The following is a 26,430-nucleotide window of genomic DNA, read 5'->3' as shown; positions in this document are numbered from 1 at the left end:
AAAATTAATTGGCCTCTGAAGAAGATCAAACAGTACTACAAGGGCCCAGAGAAGTGGGCAGTCTCCATCCTGTGAGACAGTGATTGGGACAAGGTTATGAGCAGCTGATTGACATCCTTCTCAGAGGGGGGGACTAGACCAGAGACCCCCAGAGGTCCCTTCCCACCCTGGATACAACATGGTTCAGTGCCTCACCCCAGCAGTGGAGGGAAACCTGTATGGTGAGTGCAGGTTTAGCTCAGATGTGACGAGACAAAGCCTGCTGTGGTGTTTGATCCTCTCCCCAGATGCACAGGGGTTGTGTTCTTTTCTGCTCTTTCAGGCTCTGAATGGTTCTTGTGCCTGTCCCTGCTGGGACAGCTTCCTCTCACGCCTGCTATCCTGTCATTCAGCTCACAGAGAGTGACAGTGCCCTCTGCTCCCGTCTCCTTTGGAAACATATTTAGCTGCTGAAGCCTAAGCCAGCCAGCCACAAGGATTCAGTCCTTGTTATCAAAGCTTTCCTCCTCTGCCTGCCAATCCAGCATTGACTCACAGTGCATCGCAGATGTTTTCTCTCTCCTCTCGCACAATTTATTCTTCCCTTTACCCCACTCTGCGCCCATAAGTTCCTCCCTTTCTAAAACCACAGGCTTCTTCCTGCACTCTAACAACAAGCTCTCATCCCTGATTCTTCCCCAGATATTCACACAGACCGTGCCAGGACAGGGCTCTGATAGAGGACAAGTATGACAGACTTTTTGAGCATGTATTTGGAGGAGGTTTCTCTGTAGCCTAGAGAAACAGTCTACAGGGAATGCAGCAACCTCTAGCTGTTTGAAGAGATGCTGCATCAACCAGAATCGGCATCTTTAGCTCTGGGAAAGTACTGAGGTTAATTTAATGGTCATTTTTATTAGTTACTTGTGCTGCATGGATAATAACTCTGCAGCACAGGTGTGGCACAGAGCTGCTGGCACATATTCAGCCAGAACCTTCACTTGCAATCATTCATAGGTTTTAAACCTGCAAGTGTGTATTTCCAAATGCCTGGCTGGACCCCCAAAAAGTCAAGAAAAAGGAGGGTCTGCGTGATCTCAGACAGCTGGGGAGATGAGCTATCACCTTTTCTGTATCTATGAAAGGAAAGGACCAGTCCTGGTCAGAGTAGGGATTGCTCAGAATCACTGGATGGACAGGGTATAGCAGGTTTTCCTGCCTTTGCAGCATAACTGTCCCATCCTGCACAGAGAAAAAGACAGAGAGGGAGAAAATCCTTTCTGCATCCACTAGTTGTGTTGGGTTGGCTTTTTCCTACCACCTTCTTCCCCATTTGTTCTAAGAGAAAAGCAGGAGGTAGAGGCACATCCCTCAGCCTTGCTTAGTTCCTTGGACCCTTGCATTTCCCAGCTCTGCCCTGTGGAGGTGATCCATGACCACTCTCAGCCACAACTGCTTCTCTCTGCCATCCTGATGACTTGCTTGTGCCCTTCTATACTGCCACTTGGGAGAGACATCCCTGATGGCCTCACTTTTCCTTGGTCAGCCCATAGCCACTGCTATAACCCCGGGGGAGAGAAATTTCAGCAGGGAAGTGAGAGTCTCTCACAGTCGCTTCTCTAGCTGGTCCATGGTACCCTGTCATGCTCAGAAGTCCTAGTCCACCTCACTCCTGGCACCGTGGGGACCTGCTTCCTAGAACTATTTGGGAGAAGCCAGCCTGCTGGGAATTTCTCTGCCCTGGGAGTAGGAACCTTGTCACCCCAAGTCCTAAGCCCAGACCTGCTTCATCCCCATAGGCTTTGTGCCACTATCCCTGCCTGGTCACTTCAAAGTTCTTTGGGAATGACAGTCACTCCCTAGCCACCCTCTGTCCTCTCTGTTCACCATTTCCAGCTCATTTCATTGTAGTAAAGCTGCCTCTTGAAAGGTGAAGAGTTCTAGGTTAAGGAGTCTGACCTTGCCCTACCCTTGAAAGTGCAAGTCACAGCACAGCGCTACAGAGTTCTGATGCTCCACTGTGTCCCTTCCCTCCCAGAGGGGCTTGTGCAACCTCTGGCGCTGCCTGAACCACTTCCCCCGGGCCCTCATGATGCCTGGCCCATCTGGCGGGGACTTCTGGGAGGAGGAGGCAGGTTCTGTGTGCCTACCTGCAGAGCAGCGCTGGGCCCAACATAAGCCTTTCTGTCCATGGCTCCTGGGAGAGAGGTGAGGGCAGCTGCAGGGTGTGAGAGCAGTGGGCTGGGTGGGAGGGGGTGAGAGTTGGCTGTGGGGATGAGGGCAAGGGTGGTCATGGGGATAGGGGCAAGAACATCCATGGGGATGAAGCAAAGACATCTGTGCGGAAGGGGTGAGGACACCACTGGGGATGTGGGTGAGGACGGCTGTGGGGAAAGGACAAGGATGCATGTGGGGATGGGGATGAGGTAACTGGTGGGGTTGAAAACACTCGTAGGGAGGGGGCTGAGTACACTCGTGGGGATATGGACAAGTACACTTGTAAGGGGGGGGAGGACACCTGTGGTGGGAATGAGGGGAAGGTCAGCAGTGGTGGTGGAGATGAGGTCACCTATAAGGACTGTGGAAGAGGGGCACCGTGGGAAGAAGAGGAGGACACCCATAGGGAGCGGATGTGTTCAAATACACCTGTAAGGGGGCGGGGAGGGGGACACCACTGTGGCGAGGGAGAGAGGTCACTCGTGGGCAGGGTGGTGCGGGAGCCTTGGCACCCGAGCGAGAGGCGCGACCCTGTGCGGGGTCGGGTCGGGTCGCGTCGGGCCGGGCCGGACCGTGCAGGGCCGTCCGGTCTGTGCCGTGTGGGGCCGTCGCAGCCCCGCCGTGTCGCGGCGCCGCCCCCGCGGGGCGGGCTGGGAGCGCGGAAGTGCGGGGCCGCGGGGCCGCGGCGGCGGAGTGCGGGCCTTGGCCCGGCGCCGCAGCCCCAGCCCGCCATGGGCCGCCGCGCCGGGTGAGCGGCGCCTTGGTCCGGCCCGAACCATCTCCAGCGCCGCCGTCCCCTCGCCGCAGGTGCCGCCGCCGCCGCCTCCCGGGGAGAGGAGTCGTCTCGGATCCGGCCGGCGGCCGCCCAGGCCGGGGAGGAGCCGCCGGAGAAGCGATGCAGGAAGGTGAGCGACCACGGAGCGGTGGGAAGAGTGACCGTGCCGCCCCTATGGCACTTGGGAGAGCACCCAGAAGAGCCTCATGGCATCCACCCATCTGTCCACCCTTTCATCCATTCCCTCTGCACAGGAGCATCCTTGTTCCTCCAAACTTCCCTTCCTGCTAGGATGGATGCCGCCCTTGTAGCCCAGCGAGCCCTGGGCTGTGCCTACTGCATTGTTTCCACCTCCACACCCTGTTTCTCCACAGCCATTGCCATCACTGAGCAGCCAGTCTCGATCTCTGTTCCAGTGGGATACTCCTTCACACTGCGGTGCCGAGCCGAGGGCCGCACCTTGCTGCAGTACCAGTGGTTTTGTCAGCATCAGGTAAGAGTAGGAGCATGTGTCCCTGGGTATGGCACCAGGCTGGGTCCCTGCACACAGTGGGGAAGCTGAAGGAAGGGAGGAAATCAGGAATTTCCACTTTTGCTGCTCTTACAAGAGGCTTCCTAGTGTCTTCTGCTGCCAGCAATGAGGAGGGGATCACTGCCTGTGTTTTCCCTTTAGTCTGACTGCCGCCAGATTCCTGGAGCAACCAACCCAGACTTGCCCATTGTTGCAGAGCAGACCAAGCTCTACACATGCAGAGTCAATGACCTCTACAGAAATGCTGTCTTTTCTGACTGGGTGAAGGTGGAGGTCCATCAGTGTGTTGCCAGAGGTATGAGCATGTCTTCTACCTTCTTGATGTATCATAGAATCACAGAGTGGTTTGGGTTGGAAGGGACCTTAAAGCTCATCTTGTTTCGACATCCCTGCCATGGGCAGGGACACTTTCCCACTAGACCAGGTTGGTCCAAGCCCCATCCAATTTGGCATGTACCTACACCTCCTGCTGATCACTCACTGTGGGTTTTCTAGGGCTATTTGGGGTGCTGGGACTGGAAGAGTCCATCTGGCTACTTCAGAGCTGACCAAAAATAACTCAGGGTGTGGTTGACCTCAGCATGTTGACTGCACCCTTGGCAGGAAAGGGAGAGGGTCAGGTCTGGAAAGCCAGAGGCAGGTCTGTGGTCTGGTGTTGACTATTGCAGGTGTTGCTCTCAAGGATTCCTTGCTCCCAAAGCAGAAAGGTGCAGCCAGTGATGGTGGAAAAAAATGGCTGTTGTTTTCTGTCCTCTTGGAGGGAGAACCAATTTCATGTCGCTGCCTTGCAGGTTTGCCCCCTCGGCTGTGGCGAGGAGAGCCTGTCATCATCCTCAACCCCACGGAGCAGCGTGTGGAGGTGGGGAAGCCACTGCAGCTGCAGTGTGCTGCCATGGGGGTCCCAGCCCCCTGCTACCAGTGGTACCGGAATGGGAACCTGCTGGAACAACACAAGAGAAAAAAACTCTGGGTAAGGTTGCTTGGGGATAGTTCAGAAGCTTTGGCTGCTGAGGTGGGTGATGGGAGAAGCTGGTTGCAGGGTTGTGGGAAAGTCTTCTGTGCATCATTCTTCTGCTTTGGTAGCTGGCTAGAGAACGCTGGGTGAAGGGGAATATGTTTTATGGGCTTCTTTCAAAGTTGTGGATGTTTCCCTAAGAGGTAACTGATCCCTTGATGCATCAAGGGCTCTCAGCACATCTCTTGAGCCTTTTTGCAGCAGAGGCATGAGAACAGCTGTTGTCTGTCTGTGCAGGGGACTGTGGAGTGATGGACCTGTGGGAATGCTGTCTGCCTGGAGGAGACCTAGAAGGAAAAGTGGTTAATCCTGACAGAAAAGAGTCAGGGAGGCAGCAGAAGGGCTGGGGTTTTGTTGTGTCACTGGCTGAGTGTAAATCAGTGCTGTCTTCTTGAATCAAGAAAGGGGATTTCCTTCTAGGGCATCACGTGAAGGGTACAAGGACAAGAGATCCAGTGTCTTCTCAGTAGTATTTGATGGTATTACTGGGGTCAGTGTCTTTAGATTGCATTTCTGACAGGGAAGTTCAGGCTGGACACTAGGAAGAGGTAGTTCATTTTAAGGTGAATGGTGCTGTGCTGGAGCCAGAAAGGCAACGAGGTCCCTGTCCTTGGAGATGTTCAGGGCTTGAATAGACAGAGCTATAGCCAGCCTTACTCAGTGGTAGCTTTAGTCCCTCTCTGAGCAGGATCCTGGGCTGGAGAACCAGAGTCCTTGCCAGCCAGTACTGCTCTGGTGCTTGTTCTTGTCCTCATTCTTTGCGAGGCAAAGTCTCAGTGAACAGCAGGAAAAGTACTCTTTATTCCAGGAACATGGGCGCCTTCAGCAGATCCTGGCAGGGACCTGCAGACTCTCACCATAAATAATGTGATTTAACTTTTGATCTGTCTAGATCACCCATGCCAAGGTCAGTGACTCGGGCACGTACCTTTGCTGCGCCTCCAACAGTCACGGAGAGCACTGGACCAACGCTGTGGACATTTACGTAGGTGAGCAGAGCCAACCCCCATTGCTTTGCTGCACATCACCTTGAGTGAGAAGTAATTAGAGGATACAAAGGACTTCAGCGCTCTCATCTGGAAACACCAAGCTGGTGAACAAGGGCAGTGATAAATAGGATTCCCTGATATCTGGGCTCAGAGGGAGCGAGGGAAGCGGTGGCTGGAAAAGAGAACCCCGCAGACTTGGTGATGTGCCGTCTGGTAGGGTGGGATACTGGGTTCCGCAGTCCTTCAGAAACCTGCTGTGTTAGGGCACGCTCGTTGCTCTCAGCTGCTCCCTGTGGTTTTCCTGTCTTGCCAAGGTGCTGATTTCACAGTTCCACAGCCAAACTGCAGTGGGCTCTTGCGCCCAAATTCATTTTAGCCTCGCTGGGATGAAGTGATGCTCAGACATAGAGAGCTGGAGAGGATGGGGTTTATTTTGGGAAGGTTCAGGCCCCTCGGGCTGGCAGCTCAGGGCTGATGCTGCGTGAGTGACGGATCCCAGGAAGAAGATGTGTCCTCAGAGCCTCAAGCATGCTCCACCTCTCCTTTGACCCCCTGCCTTTGCCCTTTGTGAAGCAGGAATACCATAAGTTGGCTTGGCTGGCTCTTTACTCCATCTAGAGATTTTTCTATGCCATAAGCTTCTCATCGTGCCTTTTAAGCTGGCTTTAAAATTTCTCCAAAGTGCAAATTGATCCTGTATATCCAGAGAGCACTCTGCCTGCCTCCTCACAGCTGGCAAAACTGCCAAAAAGGACACCAGATTGGGTTGGGTTCAAAGTGTTACAGCTGTGGAGCTTTAGCATGCAATGGGTCCCTCTGTCAGAGGCAGAAAAGGATGTGTGGTTTTGTTCTGAACTTTCTAGGCTCCCCTGGTGCCTCAGCAACACTGGTTCAGGGGCCAGAGGTCTTTCAGACCCATGAGATCTATGCAACTTCTCTTTGATTTCTTCTTTTATAGCCTGTAGGGTTTTGGAATTTTCTCCTGGGATGAATTTTGAAATTCATTTCTAATTTAAATAGGAAAAGGAGGAGCTGTTTGGCTGACTTTGATTTTAAGAAGCTGGAAGTGCTTGGGCAGGGAAGCTTGTGGGGCTCACCAAAGTGAGTCACATTTGGGGGGGCTTTTCTGAGCCAGAACTGCTAAAAAGCAGAGAAAGTCAGAAAAGGGAGATGAACAACTCAGAGAATATTATTGCAATCAAAAGCAAATGGTGGTTCCCTCTGCACCAGACGTTTATGAGGAGAAACTCTGTTTTGGAGCTTTTATTGACCGTGAGTGTTTCCTTTGCTTTTGCTGCAGTGAAGGAGCAGGTGAGTCACATCAGGAAGCCCAGGTATGAGATCCTCTATGGCTGACCCTCCTTCCCTGGCCTGCCCCTTTTCCAGGCTTTGCTTCCCAGCTGTTCAGGATGTCATAAATCAGGCAGGATTTCATAAAGACCAGTGTGTTTAGGGTTAGCAGTCAGGCTGGGAAGAAGTTGCCCCAGCAGTGTTGCTTATGCAGATCCTCTATGTGTTTGATCCAGCTGTGCATTGCTGGGAATGTTGGAGCAGGATTCAGACTTGGCACTGGATGCTGGGCACAGGCTTATCATTTCCCTCTTTCTTTCCCAGGTACATGTGGGTCTGAGAAGTTTTTTGGTGAGTACTGTCATCTTTTCTTCCTGAGCACTTATTATCTTAATTAAAAGCCAGGCTCCAGGGTGGATGGGAAGACAGGGAATGGGAGTGCTTTTCCCGCAGAGACCACTTCAAGCCTTTATGCCCACATTGCAACAGGCTCTGTGCTTTTGGGATCAGAGCTGCACAGCACAAGATGAGTCCAATCCCCTGCCAAGCCCGGATCTTTCTCAGCCAGTGGAGTAATATTATTCCTAATGAGTAACTGAGTCTTGAGCTCTGGGGCTGCCAAATGAGTTTAAAGGTGTTGTTCACATGACACTTTTTCCCTTCCTTAAAATACCTCCTCAGAGCAGGGCAAAGCTCCTCTCTCCCACCACTGTTGAGTGACCTAAATCCTTTTTTTTGCAGTGGGAAAGTGGGGATAAAATCAAAGCAGGATCCCAGGGTTTCTCTATTTCAGCCCTGTGAGGGAAAGGATTCCTTAGCCTGGCTCAGTGCATCCCCCTCCCACGCACTTGCTGACATGCCAAGTCTACCATCACGGTAGGGCAGGAAGAGCAGAATCTCCTGCACTCCTGAGATTTTGGCTGTCAAGTGTAAACTTTCTGTCAAATTGATTGTTTGTGTATTTTGTTGAAGTGTTCAGAAAGCCGAGGACTTTCTGGAGGGTGCTCCAGGCTTGCAGCAGGCTAGGGTCTATCCTTCCTGCCTAAATCTTTTCTTAGATTTTCTATTTCCTCACTCCAACAGAGAAGGTGAGAACTTGCGTTTACAGCTTTGTCACTTGGTGTTTGTTTCAGCTACAGGCAAAATAGCACTTTTAGTGGGCAACAACTGCTACCAGCATCATCCCAACCTCATGGCTCCTGTCAAGGATGTGTTTGAGCTGAGTCATCTTCTGGAGCAGCTGGGCTTCCAGGTTGTCTCCCTCCTGGATCTGAACAAGGCTGAGATGGCGGCAGCGGTCAGTCAGTTCCTGCAGCTCCTGGGGAAGGGAGTCTATGGTAAGGCCAAGCCAGCCCAGCCACCAGCCCGTGCTGAGCAGGGATTTGGCAATTTTCTGAACAGCTGTTGAATTAAAAGAGAAGAAATTGAACTTTGCTCTCTCAAGGGAGACCTGCAGCACAGTCTGCAGTGGTGCCAAGCTTGGCAGAAGCCCCTGGATAAGTGTTGTTCAGTTTTGGGCAGGTTACAGCCAGGCAAAGGCAGTGTTTCTCCATCACGTGGCAGCCTCCAGCCCCAACAGCATGGGCTTACACTGAGTTTTTGGGGAGCCAGTGCTTCTGATAGTGAATGGGAAAAGGGATTTTCATTTTTCCTTAGATGACAAAATTGAGACTTACCCTGTGTGAAGGAGGGGAGCTCCTTTTGAGCCCTGACTGCTGCATCTGGCTATGTTTTTCTGTCCTTGTTTCTCTTTCCTGAAGGTCTAATTTGGGCCCCTGACAGCCCTTTTGCAGAAGAGCATTGCCAGCTGCAGGTGGCTTTGAGGTTGAGATTCGATCTTATTGCACACTGTTCTCAGTGGGAAGTGTTCCTCAAACACCCAACCAGCAGATCTTGTGGGTCTTAAAGCAGGTGTTCCGATTTGGTGGTGAAAGTAGCATCTTTGGGATCCCTGAGTTCTCCCAGCCCGACAGATAGCGTGAAAATACTTTGCCAGGTGGACTTTTTGTGCTTCCAAACCTCAGTGTGAGGCTTATCTCCCAGCTATGCGGCACCCAGACAGTGAAAGTGTGGACCAATTCCAGCCTGGCACTCAGCAGGAGGTTTGAAGGTTGTGCAATGAATAATAGGGATATGGCCACAAGAAAAATGGTGTGCAGCCACCTTGTTCTGGGAAGCACTGACTCACCAGGGAGGCTGAGCTGGTGGGAAGGGCCGCACACGGCCATGATATCGCCTGGTGACAGTGTGTTCCCATGACTTCACTTGCAGCTTCCTTTTGTGGTTGCTCTCTGAAATCCCCTCGTATCTCAGGCTTTACCTGGACATTACACCTCCTGTGTAGCAATCACCACAGCTGAAATCAGGAGAGCTTTGTGTAGACATACAGAGGGAGGAGAGGGCTGACTGCTGAACATGAGTCTCCATGGGCTGGTGCTCACTGCCCCATGCTGTATGATTCAGGCTGACAATGGGAATAAGGCTTTATGTCTCTGTAGCTTCCCCTCCAGGAATGGTAGGCTGTTGTGAGACCTTCCTCCACTTCCACATCTCCAGACCATCCCAGACCAGCCCAGTTCCTTCCCCTCTCCTTCCAGGCCTTGGGCCTGAAGTGTTCAAAAAAGGGAGTGGATATGGCACTGCATGATATAGTTTAGTGGACATGGTGGGATTCAGTCCAAGGTTGGACTTGATGATCTTGCAGGTCTTTTCCAACCTTAATAATTCTATAATCCAAAGGCTTCTCCAGTTCATGGTATGGAGGTGGTGGGTCATCAAGCTGCTCTTTCTCCAGATCTCCAAGAAAAGCTGCAGAGGATTTTTGAAGGCCCCAAGCATCCCCTGAGTGACCTAAATTATTTTCTGCTCAGGCAAATGAGGAATCCCCCCCCAAATGTTATTTTGAGTATCCTAAAAAGTCCCAAGTCAAAAAAATAGCATTGGAAGTGCAATGAGAGCAAAACGTTGCGAGTGAAATACTTGGAATACGGAGTCATGCCTTAATTAAGCCTCATGCTGACATTTCCTGCATTATGAGCAGTGCCTGGAGCTTCCCCTTTTTAATTTGTTACTCGGAAGTTTGTCTGTGATCAGCAGTTCTGACGCACATGATGTGGGAAGAGCTCAGAATAAAAGAGGCCTTTCCTTCTCTGAGCAAATTGTTGACTTTCCTGTTCAGGAAGAGAAATTAATTCCAGAAGAGGATGGAAAAGTTGCTCAGCTGTTGTGAAACTCATATAGTTTTGGATTTGAACACCAGTCTTTGGGATTTATATAGTGTGGGGAGGACCTGGTGGGTTCATTCAGGTACACAAGACCTCAAAAGTTAGAAAATTTAAGGATTGAATCATTCTTTATGGGCTTTTCTGTGATGCTGCCTGGTGACAGATGTCATCACTTCCTTCCATGAACAGGGGCAGAGGCATGAAAGCCACCAGTGCTTGATGACTGGAGGGGCCTAGCCTGTAATGCCTGCATCTAATTTTTCCAGAAGGCTTCCTATTTTATACTCTTTTCTAGTCTCAGGGGAGGGTTTTGTGGCTTTGATTTGCAAGTTACAAAAGCTCAGAGCTTTTGCAGGTCAGAGCCCACCATATCTGGCTGCCAATACACAAGAAGAGGAACCCAAACCTCGTGGGCACCTGTGGAAACAGCCATTTGAGAAACTTTCCATTGTCCCCTGAGAATAGAAACCAAAGGTGACTCAAGGCCTTTTTGACTATGAGATTATGTTTTCCATCTTCCACTTGATGAGGTCATGCTTTCAATCCTTCAGCTCCTGCCCCTGTCACCACATCCCTTGCAAAATCAGAGATCAAGGCGAGTGTCCTGCCAAGTCCGGGGGCAGGAACAGTGGAGGGAATACAAAGTAGAGGTTACTCACTGAAGTGTGGGCTTTGGCAGTGAATCAGACTGAAGAATTTCTCCTGCTGTTGCCTTTTAGCTGCTTGTTCCCATTTCTGACCTCTCAATTTTCACCATCCCTCCACTGAGGTAGCACAACTGTTGTCACCTCACAGAGCTATTTTTAACCTATTTCAGTTCCCCAAGTTGGCTTTCATCAACCAGCATCCCCCAAGCAGTGTCATCAGTGCTGGGGAGGGGTGACCAGCCACTTACTTTAGGTGCAACTTACTTTAGGGAAGCTTCAGCCCACATAGGGATCCCTGTGCAGGAGGAAAGCCCTGCACAGAAAACAGGTCAGGGGGGAGCAGCAGCTTGGGCCATGCTGAGCTTCCCAGTGCTTTCCACCTGAAAGTCCCTGTATTGCCATCTCTTGCGAAGGAAGAAAACGATACTAAGTTCTATGTGCATAAGAGTGAAATCCGCAATTCTTGTTGAGTATTGGACTTCCCACCAGCACCTGGATGGGTCTGACTCCTCCTTCCTTACAGGGCTGGTGTCTGGTCTGAGGTTGTTGAAGTGTGTGGTCCACGTGTTCTGGACATCTGGAGAACTCGCCTCTCTCTCCCTCTCATCTCTGTCTAATTTTTCACCAGTTTATAGGTGTATATAAACACAGGCAGACCTTTGAAATCTGGAGAGTGTTTTCCATCACCTAAGTGTTGTTTCCATCAGTTGTTAGGCTCTTCTCCAAAACTAGGAAGCTTCTTTTAAATGAGGAGCTTCTCATTTAAAAGGCTGTTAATGTATTTTCCACTATAGTAAAATCATTTTCTGTTGTCGTTTTTCTTTAAAGACCTGAGGATTAACCCAAACTTTGTACAAAGGTGGAATTCAGCCTGGCAGGTGCTGAGCCTGGGTGTTGTAGCACAGAAGGCTTGGAAATACGTAAACCCTGTGACTTTAGGTGACAAACAATGTGGGAATCCACAAGCACAGGGGAGCCTCTCAGGGCTGCTTCCAACTCTGCCAAAAGGGATAAAATTGGAAAAAAGTCAAAACTGTGAGGTCAGTGTAGCTCCAGTTCCATAGGTGCTGCTGGTCTAAGTCTGCCCTGCTCTAGTATCCCTTCAGGACAGGAGGAGGGACGTGGCCATGGGGAGCTGGTTACAGACCTGCAGGTTGGCATCCTGGTTCATTTTCTCCTCTCCCTGTTCTCAGCTATATTCTACTATGCCGGGCATGGGTATGAACATTTGGGGAGGAACTACATGGTCCCTGTTGATGCCCCCCAGCCCTACACCCCTGAGAACTGCATCAGCGTTCAGAGGATCCTCCAGAAGATGCAGCAGCAGCAGACAGCCCTGAACGTCATCCTGCTGGACACCTGCAGGAAGTGGTAGGGTGCCCTTCCCCCTTCCTCACCTTGGATGGGCATTCTGAGGGTGTCCATTCTGAGGGAAGAGTCCAGCCTCAGTTCTGGGCTTCAGCTCCCCCTGTGGGGTGTTCCCTTGGATTGCTGGGGCCATGTCCTCTGTGGTGCTGCTCCATCAAAGGTTAGTGATCTTGTGTCATAGAATCAGCAGCACTTTTAGGTCATGCAGGATGTTCTGGAAAGATGGGTCATTCACATGTTAGCGTAGAGAGCGTCAGATGTTGTCTGAGATCTGCTGGAGAGAAAGGGGCTTGAAAAATCCCTGGATTTTTTGAGGTGAAGAAGCCTGGCAAATACAGGCAGGTTGCCTCAAGCCCATGGAGCGATGACTGTGTCTGGCATAAATTGTTGGCTGAAACTCAGCACAGGGTTTGTCTTTTGTGTTTCAAGGCTGACCCACCTGACCTGATCTTGCTGATCATGGGCTTTCCTGGTCTGTGTTTCCCAAGTGCTCAGGCTGGGAGTGTTCAGCTCACCTCTCTCTCCTGGCTGCATTCTTATTAACATCTCAGTGAGAAGAGTGCAGCATGATGGAGAAAATATTTTAAGCCCTGCTACTTGCTTTTTACTGGCCTTAAATCCTTCTGAAGTGGTTGTGTTGTGAAACAGCTGCTGCTGAGGCCAGAGATCAGCATTTTCCCGCTGTCTGTGGAAAGCCCATCATCCTCCCTTGGCCTGCAGACCTCTATCCTGCTGCAGAAAATTACTACTTGTCCAATTTCAGCAGAGGTAGGTGGACTATTGCAGTAGAAGCTGTCATTAGTTCATTTATTTCAGTCTCCTGAGGCAGATTTACAGGTCAGAAAAGACCTGGAGAGCAAATTCAGGAAAGTCTCTCTCTTCCTGCTGTGGTTCCTGTGCTAAGAACTGGAAAGATGACAGGGATTTTGATACCCTGAAAGAGCTGCCAGCCCTTGGAGAGAGGATAAATCTTTCATGCCTTGTAGCTGCACAGGTGGGGATGTTTACTTTGAATAGCTTAAAGCTGGCTGTGCAGGGACTTATCCTGCAGCTCTGAATTGCCAGTGTCACCAGATCTTAATGTGCCTTGATCCTGCCCTGAACTCCCCAGAGTGAAGCATCCCCTTTCTCCCTTCTTGCTCTCTGCTGAAAGCAGAGTGTGTTGCCTCCCTGGCACACCTGGCAGCACCTTTCTGTTCTCCCCAGCAGGATAACAGGTGGGGGATGGCATGCAGTCAAGCAGGAGCACCTGGCTCTTATGGATACACTGCTGGAGCTGCACCTCTGGACTGCTGTCCAAGGGCAGTGTGTGATGGGGAGGTGACATGGAAGCTGCACAGGGATCACCAACACAAATGTTAACAGTCTGTAAAGCAGCTTTTGAGCTGCTGTCTGCCTTTGAGCCGCTGTCTCCTTCCTTGGCATTCCTGTGCTTAGTGGAGTCTCAATGGGCTCTGGAACGAGGGTGCAGTGTGAGATCTGCTGGGATGGTTAGGCAAGGTTGTGCAGCTGTTTTTCTCTCTCCTCCCCAAAGCTCACGCCCCCCTCCCCCTTTCCCACAACGAGCACAGCACTTCATGCAGTGGGTGTTATCCCTGATTTTGTGGGGAATTGCTGTAGAAACTCTCCTGAGCTCCCTTTTCTTGAGAAGTCACCATTTTAGCTTGGGAAAGTGTCTGGATTTCATAGCTGTGCATGTTTACACCACTGTGTAAAACAAGGCTCCCAGGGTCTCCTTTCCCAAGGTCCTTTTGGTCCAACTGATGCTGCAGGTCTGTCAGCAGCTTGTGCACAAACCAGGAGGAGCTATGTCTGTGCTGAGAGGGACCTCACCCAGAGCATCTCCTCACCCCATATGTTGGCATCATAAATGCTGGGGTGGTGAGAAACATCCTCCCTTGCCAAGTGGAGCAGATGTTCAGCTTTAGCAGAGGAGGAACCAGGAACATGAAACCTGTGTGTAGCCTCATACATTTATGTGCTGATTTTGGGCGAATGCTAGGAATTCTCTGATTTATCCTTGGACCTGGAATGCCAGATTTCTGCATTAATGTGGGAGCAGCTGAGGAGCAGATAAATCTCAATATTCATATTTAGAAGCGTATCTCCTTTCTCACATTTTCTCTTCTGATCATCTTTAAGACAACTTACAGAAGCCAGTTGAATCCTGCCTGAAGCATCTCCAGACTGTGCTACCAGCAGTAGGTGACACTGGCTGCTGGTGATACAGCCGTCCCTTCTGCTCTCCTCAGTGTGCCAGCTTCAGTCCCAGGAAGCTATGCTGGAACTGAATAATGTGGAATAATGCTTCCTCTCTGCCTGGCTTTTGTCACTATGTGAGTGGGAACAACTCCACATCACTGGTGTGAACTGGAGGCAGCCTGTCTCCATGCTGTCAGATGGGCAAGGCTTGACCATTCAGTGCAACCATGAGATCTTTTTTGGTGAAAACCAGGCCTGTCACCCATGGTTCTACCTGATTTTGGAAATAGCAGGAGCTGCACTCATTCAGCTGCATCTAGACCAGGGTGTTGGAGTCAGTTTTGGGCGTCAAGACCTGGGTGTATGTCTTCTGATCCCATCTCTCAGTGAGATCTGGGGATGTCTGAGCTGTAACCTGCTTTGGTTCACTGAGGCAGAAGTGCGTGTGTAGTCTGGAGGGGCCCTGTGGTGTGCCCCAGACCCCGGCACAGGCAGTTGAGCCGTAAGCATGTGTTGTGCACACCTCTGACTTCTGCAGGCACAGTTGTCCACTGGGCCACGGTGACCCCATGTGTTCTCTGCACTTCATTGCTGCATGGAGTTGTTAAAATCCAGCCTTGGGAGGGAGGAGGGAAGGTTGTCCCCACAGCTCCAGGCTCAGTGTGGGGCAGGGAGCAGCTCACCACTGCAGATAGGTCACAGCTAGACCTATCTACTCATTTCTCTGTGGTTTGGGTTCTTGGTGGCACTCCCAGCATTCATCTCTGTGGTTGGATCTGAGGTGAGGGTTGATCCTATTGCCATCCCTTAGAGATGGATATGGGGAAGCCTGTGGGCTTTGTCCCCTCCAGCTGACAGATGTCCTCAACACTGACTCACGCCTTTTCTTTCTCTTCCAGGTACAACTCAGGACGTGCCCTCTCCCAGGTGCAGCCGCTGGAGCCCTGGGGAAATACTGTCTATGGCTATGCCACGTAAGTGCACTTTGCTGTCCTCACGCTGGCACACAGGACAAGATGCTGACACAGCCATACCTTCTCTCATCCTTTCGTGCACAGTGGCTTTGGAGGCTGGAGAGGGCTTCATTATGTTTCCTCTGACTCTTACCCTCCATCTGCTGCATTTGCTTTTCAGACACTTCTGTCCTTCCTCCTGCCACCACTCATGGCAGCCTGTGCTTCAGGTGACCTCAGCTCCTGTCACCTGTCCTTCAGGCCTGAGCCTGATTCCCCAGGTTCATGTGCCATGAACAGCCCACCTGAAGCCTCCTGAGATGATGGGTGCTGTTTCCTGCTCCATCTTTTGGAGGCAGCTTTTCTGGCTTTTTTCCTTCTGTCACCTGCCTAGGCTGGAGACAGTGCTTTCCTATCCTATTCTATCCCTTTCCATTGCTTTTTCCCATCTTGTGCCATTCCCACCATCTCCTGGGCCAAACCCAAGCACTTTGTGTTATTCCTTGAGAAGCACAGCCAACAGCATTTGGATGAAGTTGGCAAGCCCAGACTCACCCTCAGGACTTTGTGCCTGGTGCAGAAATGTGAGGACTCTGAAGAAATGTCCTTATTCTTGCAGGAGCGAAGATGCAGAAGCCTATGAACTGCAGGATGGGGAGTTCAGCTCTGGGATCTTCATGAAATACCTGAAGAAACACATTCTGAAAGAGAAGAAGGTTACACACATGTTGGAGGATGTCTTAGAAGGTGAGGGAACAAGTGAGAAACCACTCGCTTCAGTAGAAGGGGTGAAAAGAGAGACCAGAGACCAAGTGGTTCTGCACCACACCATCCCAGCCAGCCAGCCAGCTGTTCCTCCCTTAAACCCAGATCTCAGGCTATGCCCCATGTGAGGTCTCAGTAGCCTGGTAGCAGTATGGAGATGTAAGGTCTGAAAGGCGGGGAGATCAATAAGGAACCTGGAGTGACCCATGTGCCTCCATCTCTTTCCCACAGACATTGGCCGGGATCCCCTGGTCACTGGGAAGCAGGTAATGGAGATCAAACACACCCTGAAGGAAGCCCGGTCTCTGACAGACCCCATCTGTCCCTCCAGCTCAGGTGCCAAGTGCTGGGGACACAGCCATGGTGAGCCATGCAGGGCATGGGGAGGAGAGGGCTGGAGGTCCGTGTGCCCCTCAGGGATACCGGGCTGCAGGGAGATGTTGGCTGGACCCTTTGAGGAGCTGATCCCTCTTGAATTTCCCTTCCAGAGTCGCTGAGCAGAATGCTGACCTTCCCCTGCGGGGCCCGGGCAGAGCTCCGCTTCCTGCGGCTCTTCTCCAACCTGATGTCTGTATGTGCAAAGCTGCAGCCCCCCCCCGCCCATGTCACTGCCCCCTTCCTCCTGCTCTGCCAGCCCCCGGTGAGTCCTCTAAGCTCGTCTTCCTGGGCTGCTTTCCCCAGGGCACAAGTGGGAGTGTGGTTGGGCTGAACCCAGGGTGTCCTGATGGCTGGGAAAGGCTGATCCCAGGTGGATAAGGATCTCCTCCTCTGCACACACCTCCTTCAGGCTCCTTCCATGCCTCAGTGGGTTCCCTACAGGCTGCCTGCCTTGCTCCTCATACATCACAAAAAGGATTTGGCACCAGTTTGATGGCTTTCACCAGTTACCCCTCAGGTTGATTTCTGGCCTCCTTGTTTAAATTAGTTGCATTTAATCTGACTGAGGTGAAGAGGCATTTCCTTTTCCATGTTTGGAAGCAGATCTGGCATTTTGAATCATGCATTCTTAGCCTGCTCTGCTCATATTCCATATTTCTTCCCTATTGAGCCATACCAGCTTCCTTGCACCCTTTCTCACACCTTTCCTAACAGACCATGTGCCCAGCGTTGTCTTTCCTGGTGGTCTCCATGATCTCCATGTCACCCCTAAGGATTTAACTTGCTGCTCCTTTCTGCTAACCATCTCCCTTGTTTTCTTTAGTCCTTTTGCTGAGTGTAGCTTGATTGTAGTGGATTTTTCAGCCCTCGATTGTGGAGGGACGATGCTCCTCCATACGTTGGAGTCACTGATGCAGCATGGTGTATCCAGGAGGTTTGGAGCCTGATCCTACCTGTTCCCAAGCTGGAGCATTGTTTACCCTTGTGAGCTCCCTAATCATGCATGAAAAACGTTTGTGTGTGTCTGTGTGTGAGCAGATATGCATCCACCCCACATCAGTGACTCAGGGCAAAGGGGAGCCCAGCCGTGGGCTCCTGCCTCTGGAGCTGTCTTAAGAGGGTTGGGGAGACAAAAAAAGGGACTCCAGTACAGCCAGGGCAATGGGATCCCTGTCCCTGTTGCACTGCATGGCGGTGCTGGCTCACACTGACCTCCAGTGGTGTCTGCTATGCAGCAGCACGTCCTCCCACCATCGTCCGACCACACTGGCCCTGGCACCTGCCCCAGTTGTCCCACAGAGGCCACCCCCACACCCCTGGGACCGCAGGAGTGCACAGGTGTCTGCAGGAGGGCACAGGGCTTCTGCCAGGATCTCTTTGCCAGCCCTCCCGGGGGATGCTGAGGGAGTTGGAGTTGCTGAAGTGACTTGCCACATTCTGCTTATCAAAGGGATTTAACTGGGCTTGCTGTGTGTTTGCCAGGGATAATTAAGAGAGAATTTTCTGGCATTGATCAGTTTTCTTTAGTTGTCCCATAATCCCTCCCATCCTGTGTCTTACCTGACTTGCATTTTTACCTGACAAGCACTGTCTTCAGAGGGAGAGGCTGCTCTAGCACATGTGTAGAATGGAATGATGCAGACAGCTAGGGCATTCCCATTTTTTTTTCCCCATACTGTTTGAATCCTTACTTTCTGAAAACCTTTATGTTGGATCTCCTTGTTTTCCAGTCACTTGATCTGGAGCTGCTAGACCGAATGGCCTTTCTAATCACCCTTCCCCCCATTTATTTAGAATATCTGTATTTCAGCTAAAACTCTGGCCTTGCCAATTCCTGGGCATCATCTTCATTAAAAAATGTATTCCACCATGGGGAAAGGTTTATAAATAAGTATGAATTGGCTAAAAAATTAATTTAGAAAATGCTTTTCTCCATTTTCTCCTACACAGCCAAAAATGATAATGGAGAATATGGAAGGGAATTGGGTTGTGGAACAGAAAGCTGTGGACGCTGGGAATTTAGCAGAGTGTAGATTCTTGTCGTTAATGAATTGCTGTAGCTGAGGACTTTGAATCTCATGTGTCAGAGTTTTAATTGATCCCTTGAGATCAGAGCCACGGAATGTTTGGGGTTGGAAGGGACCTCTGGAGATCATCCAGTCCAGCCCTCCTGCTAAGGCAAACACATCAGGTCGCTTCTTTCGTAGTTGAATGTCTTGAAGTCACTAGACTGGAGAGCTGTGTTCCTGTGGGACACAGCCCTGTAGAGCTGGGGGATTTTCAGTGATCCTGATGAACAGGCAGTCAAGCAAAGACAGCAGGAGGCCTGCATGAATGTGTTAGGGGCTCCTACCTGAGCTCACACGTGAAAAGGAGGTGTACAAGAGGTGGAAGCAGGGGCAGGTGATGTAGGAGGACTGTAAAGATATGATTCAAGCACACAGACCTGGGGTTCAGAAAGCCAAAGCCCATTTGGGGCTGAATCTGTGGGACAGAGGATAATTTCCTGTTCCAACTGGTAAATGAACCTATCAAGGGTGGGGCCCCACTAGACCTGTTTTTTACAGAGAGGGGCTGGTGGGAGATGTAGGGGACAGAGGCTGCCTGGGGCGCAGTGACCATGAAATAATAGAGTTTGCAATACTCAGGGATACAAGGAAGGCCACCAATAAAACCTCTATGCTGGACTTCCGGAGGGGGGATTTTGGCCTGTTCAGAAGACCGGTCCAGAGCATTCCCTGGGGAAAAAACCCTTGAAAACAAGGGGTTACAGGAGGGATGGACAGAAGGAAGTCTTGAGTGCTCAGGAACAGGCCGTACCAGTGTGCCAAAAGGCAAGCCCGCGGGGTAGACAACTAGCTTGGTTGAACAGGGAGATTCTGAAGGAGATGAGGGTTAAAAAGAGAGCTTATAGACTATGGAAAAGAGGGCTGGCTACTCAGGATGAGTTTAGGAGTATAACTAGGTCATGGAGAAAGAAAATTAGACAAAAGCGCAATTTGAAGTCAATTTGGCTACTTCTGTTAGGGATAACAAAAAGCACTTCTATAAATACATTAATAACAAGAGGAGGGGTGAGGGAAACCTCCATTCCTTGTTGGACTTTGGGGGGAACGTAGTTAACAGGGATGAGGAGAAGGCTGAGGTACTTAACACCTACTTAGCCTCAGTATTCACCAGTAGGACAGGTGGCCCTTGGGACAGCTGTCCTCTGGAGCTGGTAGACAGGGACAGGAAGCCAAATAGCCCCCCTGTATTCGAGGAGGAAATAGTCAGTGACTTACTGAGCCACCTGGATCCACACAAGTCCATGGGACCAGATGGGATCCATCCTAGGGTGATGAGGGAGCTAGCAGAAGAGCTCGTCAAGCCACTCTCCATCATTGACCAACAGTCTTGGCTCTCTGGGGAGGTCCCAGACGATTGGAAGTTGGCAAATGTCACACTGATCCACAAAAAGGGCTGCAAGGAGGAGCTGGGAAACTACAGGCCTGTCAGCCTGACCTTAGTGCCTGGCAAGGTTATGGAGCAGATCATCCTGAGTGCAATCACACAGAACCTACAGGATGGACAAGGGATCAGACCCACCCAACACAGGTTTAGGAGGGGCAGGTCCTGTCTGACCAACCTAATCTCCTTTTATGATCAGGTAACCTGCCTGGTGGATAAGAGGAAGGCTGTGGATGTGTCTGTCTGGACTTCAACAAAGCCTTTGACACTGTCTCCCATAATATACTCCTGGAAAAGCTGCAGCCCATGGCTTGGACAGGGCACTCTGTGCTGGGTCAGGAACTGGCTGGAGGGCCGGGCCCAGAGAGTGCTGGTGAATGGGGCTGCATCCAGTTGGCAACCAGTCACCAGTGGTGTTCCCCAGGGATCAGTGCTGGGCCCAGTCCTGTTTAACATCTTTATCGATGATTTAGATGAGGGGATTGAGTCCATCATTGGCAAATTTGCAATTGCTAATTGCAACGCCAAGTTGGGAAGAGTGTCGACCCGCTGGAAGGCAGGAGGGCTCCGCAGAGGGACCTGGATAGGCTGGAGAGTTGGGCCGATTCCCACGGGATGAAGTTCAACAAAGCCAAGTGCCGGGTCCTGCACTTTGGCCACAACAGTCCCCTGCAGCGCTACAGGCTGGGCACAGAGTGGCTGGAGAGCAGACAGGCAGAAAGGGATCTGGGGGTACTGATTGACAGGAGGCTGAACGAGCCAGCAGTGTGCCCAGGTGGCCAAGAAGGCCAATGGCATCCTGGCCTGCATCAAGAACAATGTGGCCAGCAGGAGCAGGGAAGTGATCCTTCCCCTGTACTCAGCTCTGGTGAGGCCACACCTTGAGTATTGTGTTCAGCTCTGGGCCCTTCAGTTCAGGAAGGACATTGAGGTGCTGGAGCAGGTCCAGAGAAGAGCAACCAGGCTGGTGAAGGGACCTGAGCACAAGTCCTATGAGGAGAGGCTGAGGGAGCTGGGGTTATTTAGTCTGGAGAAGAGGAGGCTCAGAGGTGACCTCATCACTCTCTACAACTCCCTGAGAGGAGGTTGTAGCCAGGTGGGGGTCGGTCTCTTCTCCCAGGCAATCGGCAGTAGGACAAGAGGGCATGGGCTTAAGCTCTGCCAGGGGAGGTTTAGGTTGGATATTAGAAAGAAGTTCTTTACAGAGAGAGTGATCAGGCATTGGAATGACCTGCCCAGAGAGGTGGTGGATTCACCGTTCCTGGAGGTTTTTAAGATGAGGCTGGATGTGACACTGAGTGCCATGATCTAATCATCCCAGTGGGGTTGGATCGAGGATTGGACTTGTTGATCTTGGACCTCTCTTCCAACCCAGGTAATTCTATGATTCTATGAAACAAAAAGTGCTTTTACACATAGATCAGGACTCCCAGACCCCTGAGACTAGCATCCTTCATCACCATGCCCAATCCTTAACTTCTGCTAAGAACTGCACTGGGAGAGTTGCCAGAGCAAGCTGACAGAGGGAAGCACCTTTTAGAAGGGGCTGCTGGACTGTGATCTGTTACCCATCCTGGAGGGCTCAAATCCAAAGCGAGAGAAATGATCATGACTCCAACCCTTCTGGAGCTCAAGGAGCATTTGGACAATGCTCTCAGGCACATGGTGGGATTCTTGGGGTTGTCCTGTGCAGGGCCAGGAGTTGGACTCAATGATCCTTATGGATCCCTTCCAACTCAGGATATTCCATGAATCAATGATTTTGAAAGGCCCTTGTCCATTCTTGTGCTATTAGTGACTCCAAGATATGATCAATACTGAAGAGGATCTCATAGAGATAGGGCTGTTTTGGCTAAGTTGGATAAACTCAGCAAGAATTGGCAGTTCTGTAGATGGTGGGGGGCTAATTCAGCACGGCTCAACTCTGAGCTTCCTCCAGCTATGCCCTTGGAAAACTTGCTCCTTCCATGACACTGTGCTGACATTACCAATGGTTGTGGTACTGGCTGTAGCTGCTCTTTGCTCTGCTGCAAATCCCATTATACTCCAGTTTTCCCAGCAGATGTACTCAGGGGATGTTTAGCTTGGTCTTCTCATTGATACTCACAAGGTGAGTGTCTAAAATCTCTGTTGCTTGCTCCCTGTAGTACTTCCATTAGGATACACAGCATTTCTACCATGCAGCATGTCAATAAAAGCCCTGGGCTTTGCTGTGCAAAGAAGCAGCACATTTGATGGGCACTTGTGCCTCAATGCTCCATACTGATGCCGAAATTTCTTTGCATTCCCCCTTGTTTTCTTGATCCAGGAGATGGAGGCCTTGGCCATGCAGAGGGAGAGCCATCTGGACCATGTGGAGACTCTGCTTGCCTCCGTGTACAAGTGGGAGGAGCTGGACTGCGTCTTCCAGCTCTGTGGACTTCAGAAAATTCAGGTAGGGAGCTTCCAGGTGCTTCTTTGAGGGAAGCTCCCTACATCCTCCCATAACTGGTACTCCCCATGCCCGCGGGTGCAGCTGGATGTGCCAGTATCACATCCAGATCAGTGTTAGAGGAGCTTGTTGATCTTCAAGGAACAAAAGCCATCCTCTTTCACAGTCACAGACTGGCTTGGGTTAGGAGGAACCTTAAAGCTCATCCTGTTTCACCCCCTTGCCATGGGCAGGGATACTTACCGCCATCCCAGGTTGCTCCAAGTCCTTTCCTGGATGGGTCAGCCACAGCTTCTCTGGGAAACCTGTGCCAGGGCCTCACTGCCCTCACAGGGAAGAATTTCATGCCAGTATCCCACCTAACTGCATACTCTGGCAGTAGGAAGCCATTCCCCCTTGTCCTGTCCCTCCAGGCCCTTGTCCAAAGTCCCTCTCCAGCTCTCTTGGAGCCCCTTTAGGCACTGGAAGGAGCTCTGAGGTCTCCCTGGAGCCTTCTCTTCTCCAGCTGAACACCCCCAGCTCTCCCAGCCTGGCTCCATAAGAAAGGAACTGTCCTCTTTCACCTCACCTTTTCCACCTCAGCAAAACCTTTCTGATTTACAGATCAGCCTGCAGAGCCTGAGCATGGATGCTCTTTGCTTTTGTGTTGTCTCCCCTGCTTGGCCCTCCCAACAAACCTGATCCACAGCAGCTGCCCTGGGAGTGGAAAGAGGCATCACCCATCATAGCTTGCTCTGTTTTTCTTTGCTACCTGTCCAGGAAGGCTGTTCTTTGCTCCATCAGGCTAGGGGAGGTTAGACTTGCCCAAGTATTTCACATGAAGGATGTCTTTACTTCTTACCTGAGAGATGTGCTCATGAGCTGGCCAGGAGCTTCTGTCATCAGAGTAACTCTTCCAAGCCTGATCCAAAGTGTGCCTCTTTGACACATTTAAAAACATCCTCAAACTCTTTAAAGACCATGAGAGAGGCAGAATTGCTTGTCCCCTGGCTTGTCTTTACCAGCAGTGTGCACCTTGTTTCTGCTTTGACTTTTTCTCCTCCCCAGGAGGGACAGCCCATGGATCTTGCACCAAGCACTGCTCTCAGTCTGGGTTGCTGCTGCCCACAGCGAGCTCCATTTGCTGAGTACGTGATGTGCTTCAGCATATGGCAATGCTTTCAGTCCTTGATTGTTCCTGGAGCTCTTTTCTGAACCTTTCCCAACTGTTCTGCATTCCATTTAAGTGCAGACAGGAGACCTGGACCCTGCACTGCCTGTCAAAATCTTCTTGTTCCATTACACATCTCCCTGCTCTGTGCAGCCAGGCATTTCAGGCACAGCCCCATGCTGGGGGTTTGCTTTCAGGGTTTTGGCTGCCATGGTTTATTTTCTGATTTCTTCATCTTTTATAAAATTCTAAAATAGTGCTAGGCTGTGAATGGATCCCTGTGGAATGCTGCTACTTAAAGCTGTTGCCCTTTACAGTGTGATGTATGTTTCAGTTCCTAGAATCCCAGAATGGTTAGGGTTGAAAGGAACCTTAAAGCTCACCTTGTTCCTCCCCCCTGCCATGGGCAGGACACATTCCACTTGACCAGGTTCCTCTAAGCCCCATCCAACCTGGCCTTGAACACTTCCAGGGTTGGGAGTAGTTCATATCCCTCCCTTTCATGCTTTCTTCTCCCCTGGGCAGTGGTCCCAGCCACAGTCAGGATGGGCATTGTGCCATTTCTTGCCTCCTCTCCTGCTCCCCCATGCCAGCATCCTGGGTATGATGCTCACAGTGACAGTGAGCACTGGGGCTCACTGATGGGGCTGATGAGATCCCAAGTGAGGTAGCCTGATTTCAGGAGAAGTCCTGAAATCCAGAATCCATGGCTGAGGCCCACAGACGTCATGAGCTGTGTGAGTATGTAACAGCTTGTTTTCTCTGGCAGTAGCATTGCTCCATCACGCCACAGCATGGGGCTGTGAGCCTGCTCAACAGCCGGCCAAGGCTCTCATGTCTGGCAGCAACAGCAGGAAAGCTCTGCTTCCAGTCTGAGGCTCCAATTCGCTTAGCGTGCTCCACTCTCCCCTTTCAGACGGATGTGGTCCTGCAGTTGGATTTGCATTACACCCAGCCGAGCACAAAGCAGAGGACTTGTGAAAGCCTGCAAACAACCCTCCAGAAATCCCTGCTGGGGCAGTTTTTCAGCCAGAGGAACAACTCTCAGCCAGACTCCCAGCAAACTACTTGTGGCACAGGCAGTGTGTGTCTCCAGGACACACCAGACCCAAAGGGACAAGGATCCCGGAGGACAGGCTCTGGCCACAGCTTGCCCAGCAGCAGCCCCTCCACCTTCAACAGCGAGCCCGAGGAGAACGACGAGAGTGACCTGGGTGAGCTCTGCTCAGCGCTGCTTCGGGCTGGCCCCTGACCCTCTGCCCTGGTTTTAACTGAGGCAGTAGCTCTTCAAGTGCTGAATCCATCAGAATCCACAGCTGCCTCCTAGTCTCAGCATCGCCCTGTCCCACTGAGGCCAAGGATGCTTTCTGGGAAAGGTTTCTCCCATCCTCACTCTGTGGTGTGCAGGGCCTGAAGCCCACTGGGACTACCCCCGGTTCCACGTGAGCATCGGGATCAGTGGGCAGTCACTGTAGTGTCTGCAGAGGACAGTGCCACCCCTGTGGACAGTCATAACACTGCCAAGGCATTGCTACAAGTCAAGGGCACTGCTGGTATTTTCTGCCTGAAAACAAACGTTGCAGCATTAAATGTGATGAGAAACCCCCAAACACTACAGCCCTGGCTCCAGTCCCAGCCATGGCTGCTGGCTCCCATCACACCTGTACAAGGGACATGGGGCTGCGCCAAGGGGACCAGGTGAAATGGTGTGAGCTCTCCCTGGGGTCACTGTGGTTTTCTTCCCATGCTTGTGTCAAAGCAGGTGTTAAGTTATGCACTTATGTGTTTCTGAAGAATGTATTTATAATTGGGGTGACAGTCACTTGCCAGGAAAAGGAAGTTCTGTCCAGTGTGTGTTTAGGGGGAGGCTGGTTTTTCCACCAGGAACAGCCACCAGGAGTAGCAGATACACTGACACCTGCCCCTTCCAGCATGGTCCAAGGGGCATTAAAAGGTGTTCAGCCCCGTGCAGTCCCCAGTTCCTCTCAGGTGCGGTGTCCTACAGGAGAGATGAGATTGATAAAGAATAACCTCAAAAAAGTTATTATTAATGCAAATTGCTTTTCTGAGTGCCTATCTGTGCTGTGGGCAACCTCAAGTACTACCTTCCTTGGACAGCCAGCTGTCCAAAGAGAGCCACAGGGTGAGCAGGGCCCAGTGGACGTCCTGGGTGGACAGTGCTTCCCTAACATCTGTTTGATAAAGGTGGTTGCTGGAAGGGTGATCCAATAGTTCCACAGGCACCAGTGACCCCAGTAAAGTGTCTCCATCCTTGTAGGGCAGTTCACTCTGGACTGTGGAAGATGCTGGTGATCTGATCCAAGCTGATGGGGTGCTGGACCAGAGAGCACTGGAGATCCCTTCTGGCTGTTGTGGTCCTGTGAAAGAAAGAGCTTGGAGAGCAAAATTTCTTGAGAGGTCAAGGGTAGTAACATGGAGAGAGGGCCTGAGCTCTGTCAAAATTTAAAAGAGGGTTGGAAAGAGCATTTTCTCAGTTTTTCTCTCTTTCAGCAGCAAAGATACATCCTTGTCTATGGTGTCTGTTGCAGCACAGAAAAATCTGAAATGTTCCTTCCAGATAAACCATCCTACAAGTGCTGGAAACCTGTCCAAAGAGAACAGAGGAGGCTTTTATTCTCCTCACAGTGAGTAGAGCAAAGGGAAAGAAGAGGGGCCCCATCTGGCTGCAGACTAGACAGTCTCCAAGGCAAAAATGTAAAACTCAAAAAAATAAAAAGTTCACAGGACGTAGTTTAAGTAAGATGGACTGATAGAGAAGTTAAACTAGAAAATAATAAACTATTTATAGGGAGAACCAAAGATCAACTCAACACCAGCAGCCACTGAGGACAGGTCAGTGAGAATGGCCCTGCAGTAACTGGGAAGGAGCTGGGGGGGTTTATTGCCTCTATGAGGATTATACACACCCTCCTGTACTGTTGGGACAAGACTTGTTTCTGGCTCACATTATTATGGCAAATATCACCTCGTGAATGTTAATCTCATTCGAAACCAGTCTTTATGTTTTTCTGAATAAAACACTGTTGGTGTTTTTGAATGCACAA

At 51.0% G+C, this 26,430-nt stretch overlaps 1 protein-coding gene across 4 annotated transcripts in view; it reads left to right on the top strand.

The window, feature by feature from the left end:
- Positions 1-3,001: 3,001 nt before the first annotated feature.
- The window catches only part of LOC114060361 (mucosa-associated lymphoid tissue lymphoma translocation protein 1-like), a 31,464-nt gene continuing 8,035 nt past the window's right edge, over positions 3,002-26,430 (top strand). Inside the window, exons 1-14 of one of the 4 annotated variants that reach the window (XM_027889822.1) lie at positions 3,002-3,101; positions 3,346-3,464; positions 3,645-3,798; positions 4,295-4,473; positions 5,411-5,507; positions 7,122-7,148; positions 7,931-8,134; positions 11,862-12,039; positions 15,138-15,212; positions 15,811-15,938; positions 16,188-16,319; positions 16,445-16,596; positions 22,093-22,218; positions 24,282-25,379. In XM_027889822.1, coding sequence (XP_027745623.1) covers positions 3,092-3,101; positions 3,346-3,464; positions 3,645-3,798; positions 4,295-4,473; positions 5,411-5,507; positions 7,122-7,148; positions 7,931-8,134; positions 11,862-12,039; positions 15,138-15,212; positions 15,811-15,938; positions 16,188-16,319; positions 16,445-16,596; positions 22,093-22,218; positions 24,282-24,617 — 1,917 coding nt within the window. In that variant the 5' untranslated portion in view covers positions 3,002-3,091 and the 3' untranslated portion in view covers positions 24,618-25,379. The other 3 variants (XM_027889843.1, XM_027889831.1, XR_003571874.1) reach the window with 3 other exon arrangements.

The sequence above is a fragment of the Empidonax traillii genome, unplaced genomic scaffold (assembly GCF_003031625.1).
Source record: "Empidonax traillii isolate 1590-97213 ecotype Southwest subspecies unplaced genomic scaffold, ASM303162v1 scaffold12:size2584012, whole genome shotgun sequence".
Taxonomy (NCBI): Eukaryota; Metazoa; Chordata; class Aves; order Passeriformes; family Tyrannidae; genus Empidonax; species Empidonax traillii.
This window is presented reverse-complemented; position numbering and strand designations above follow the sequence as displayed.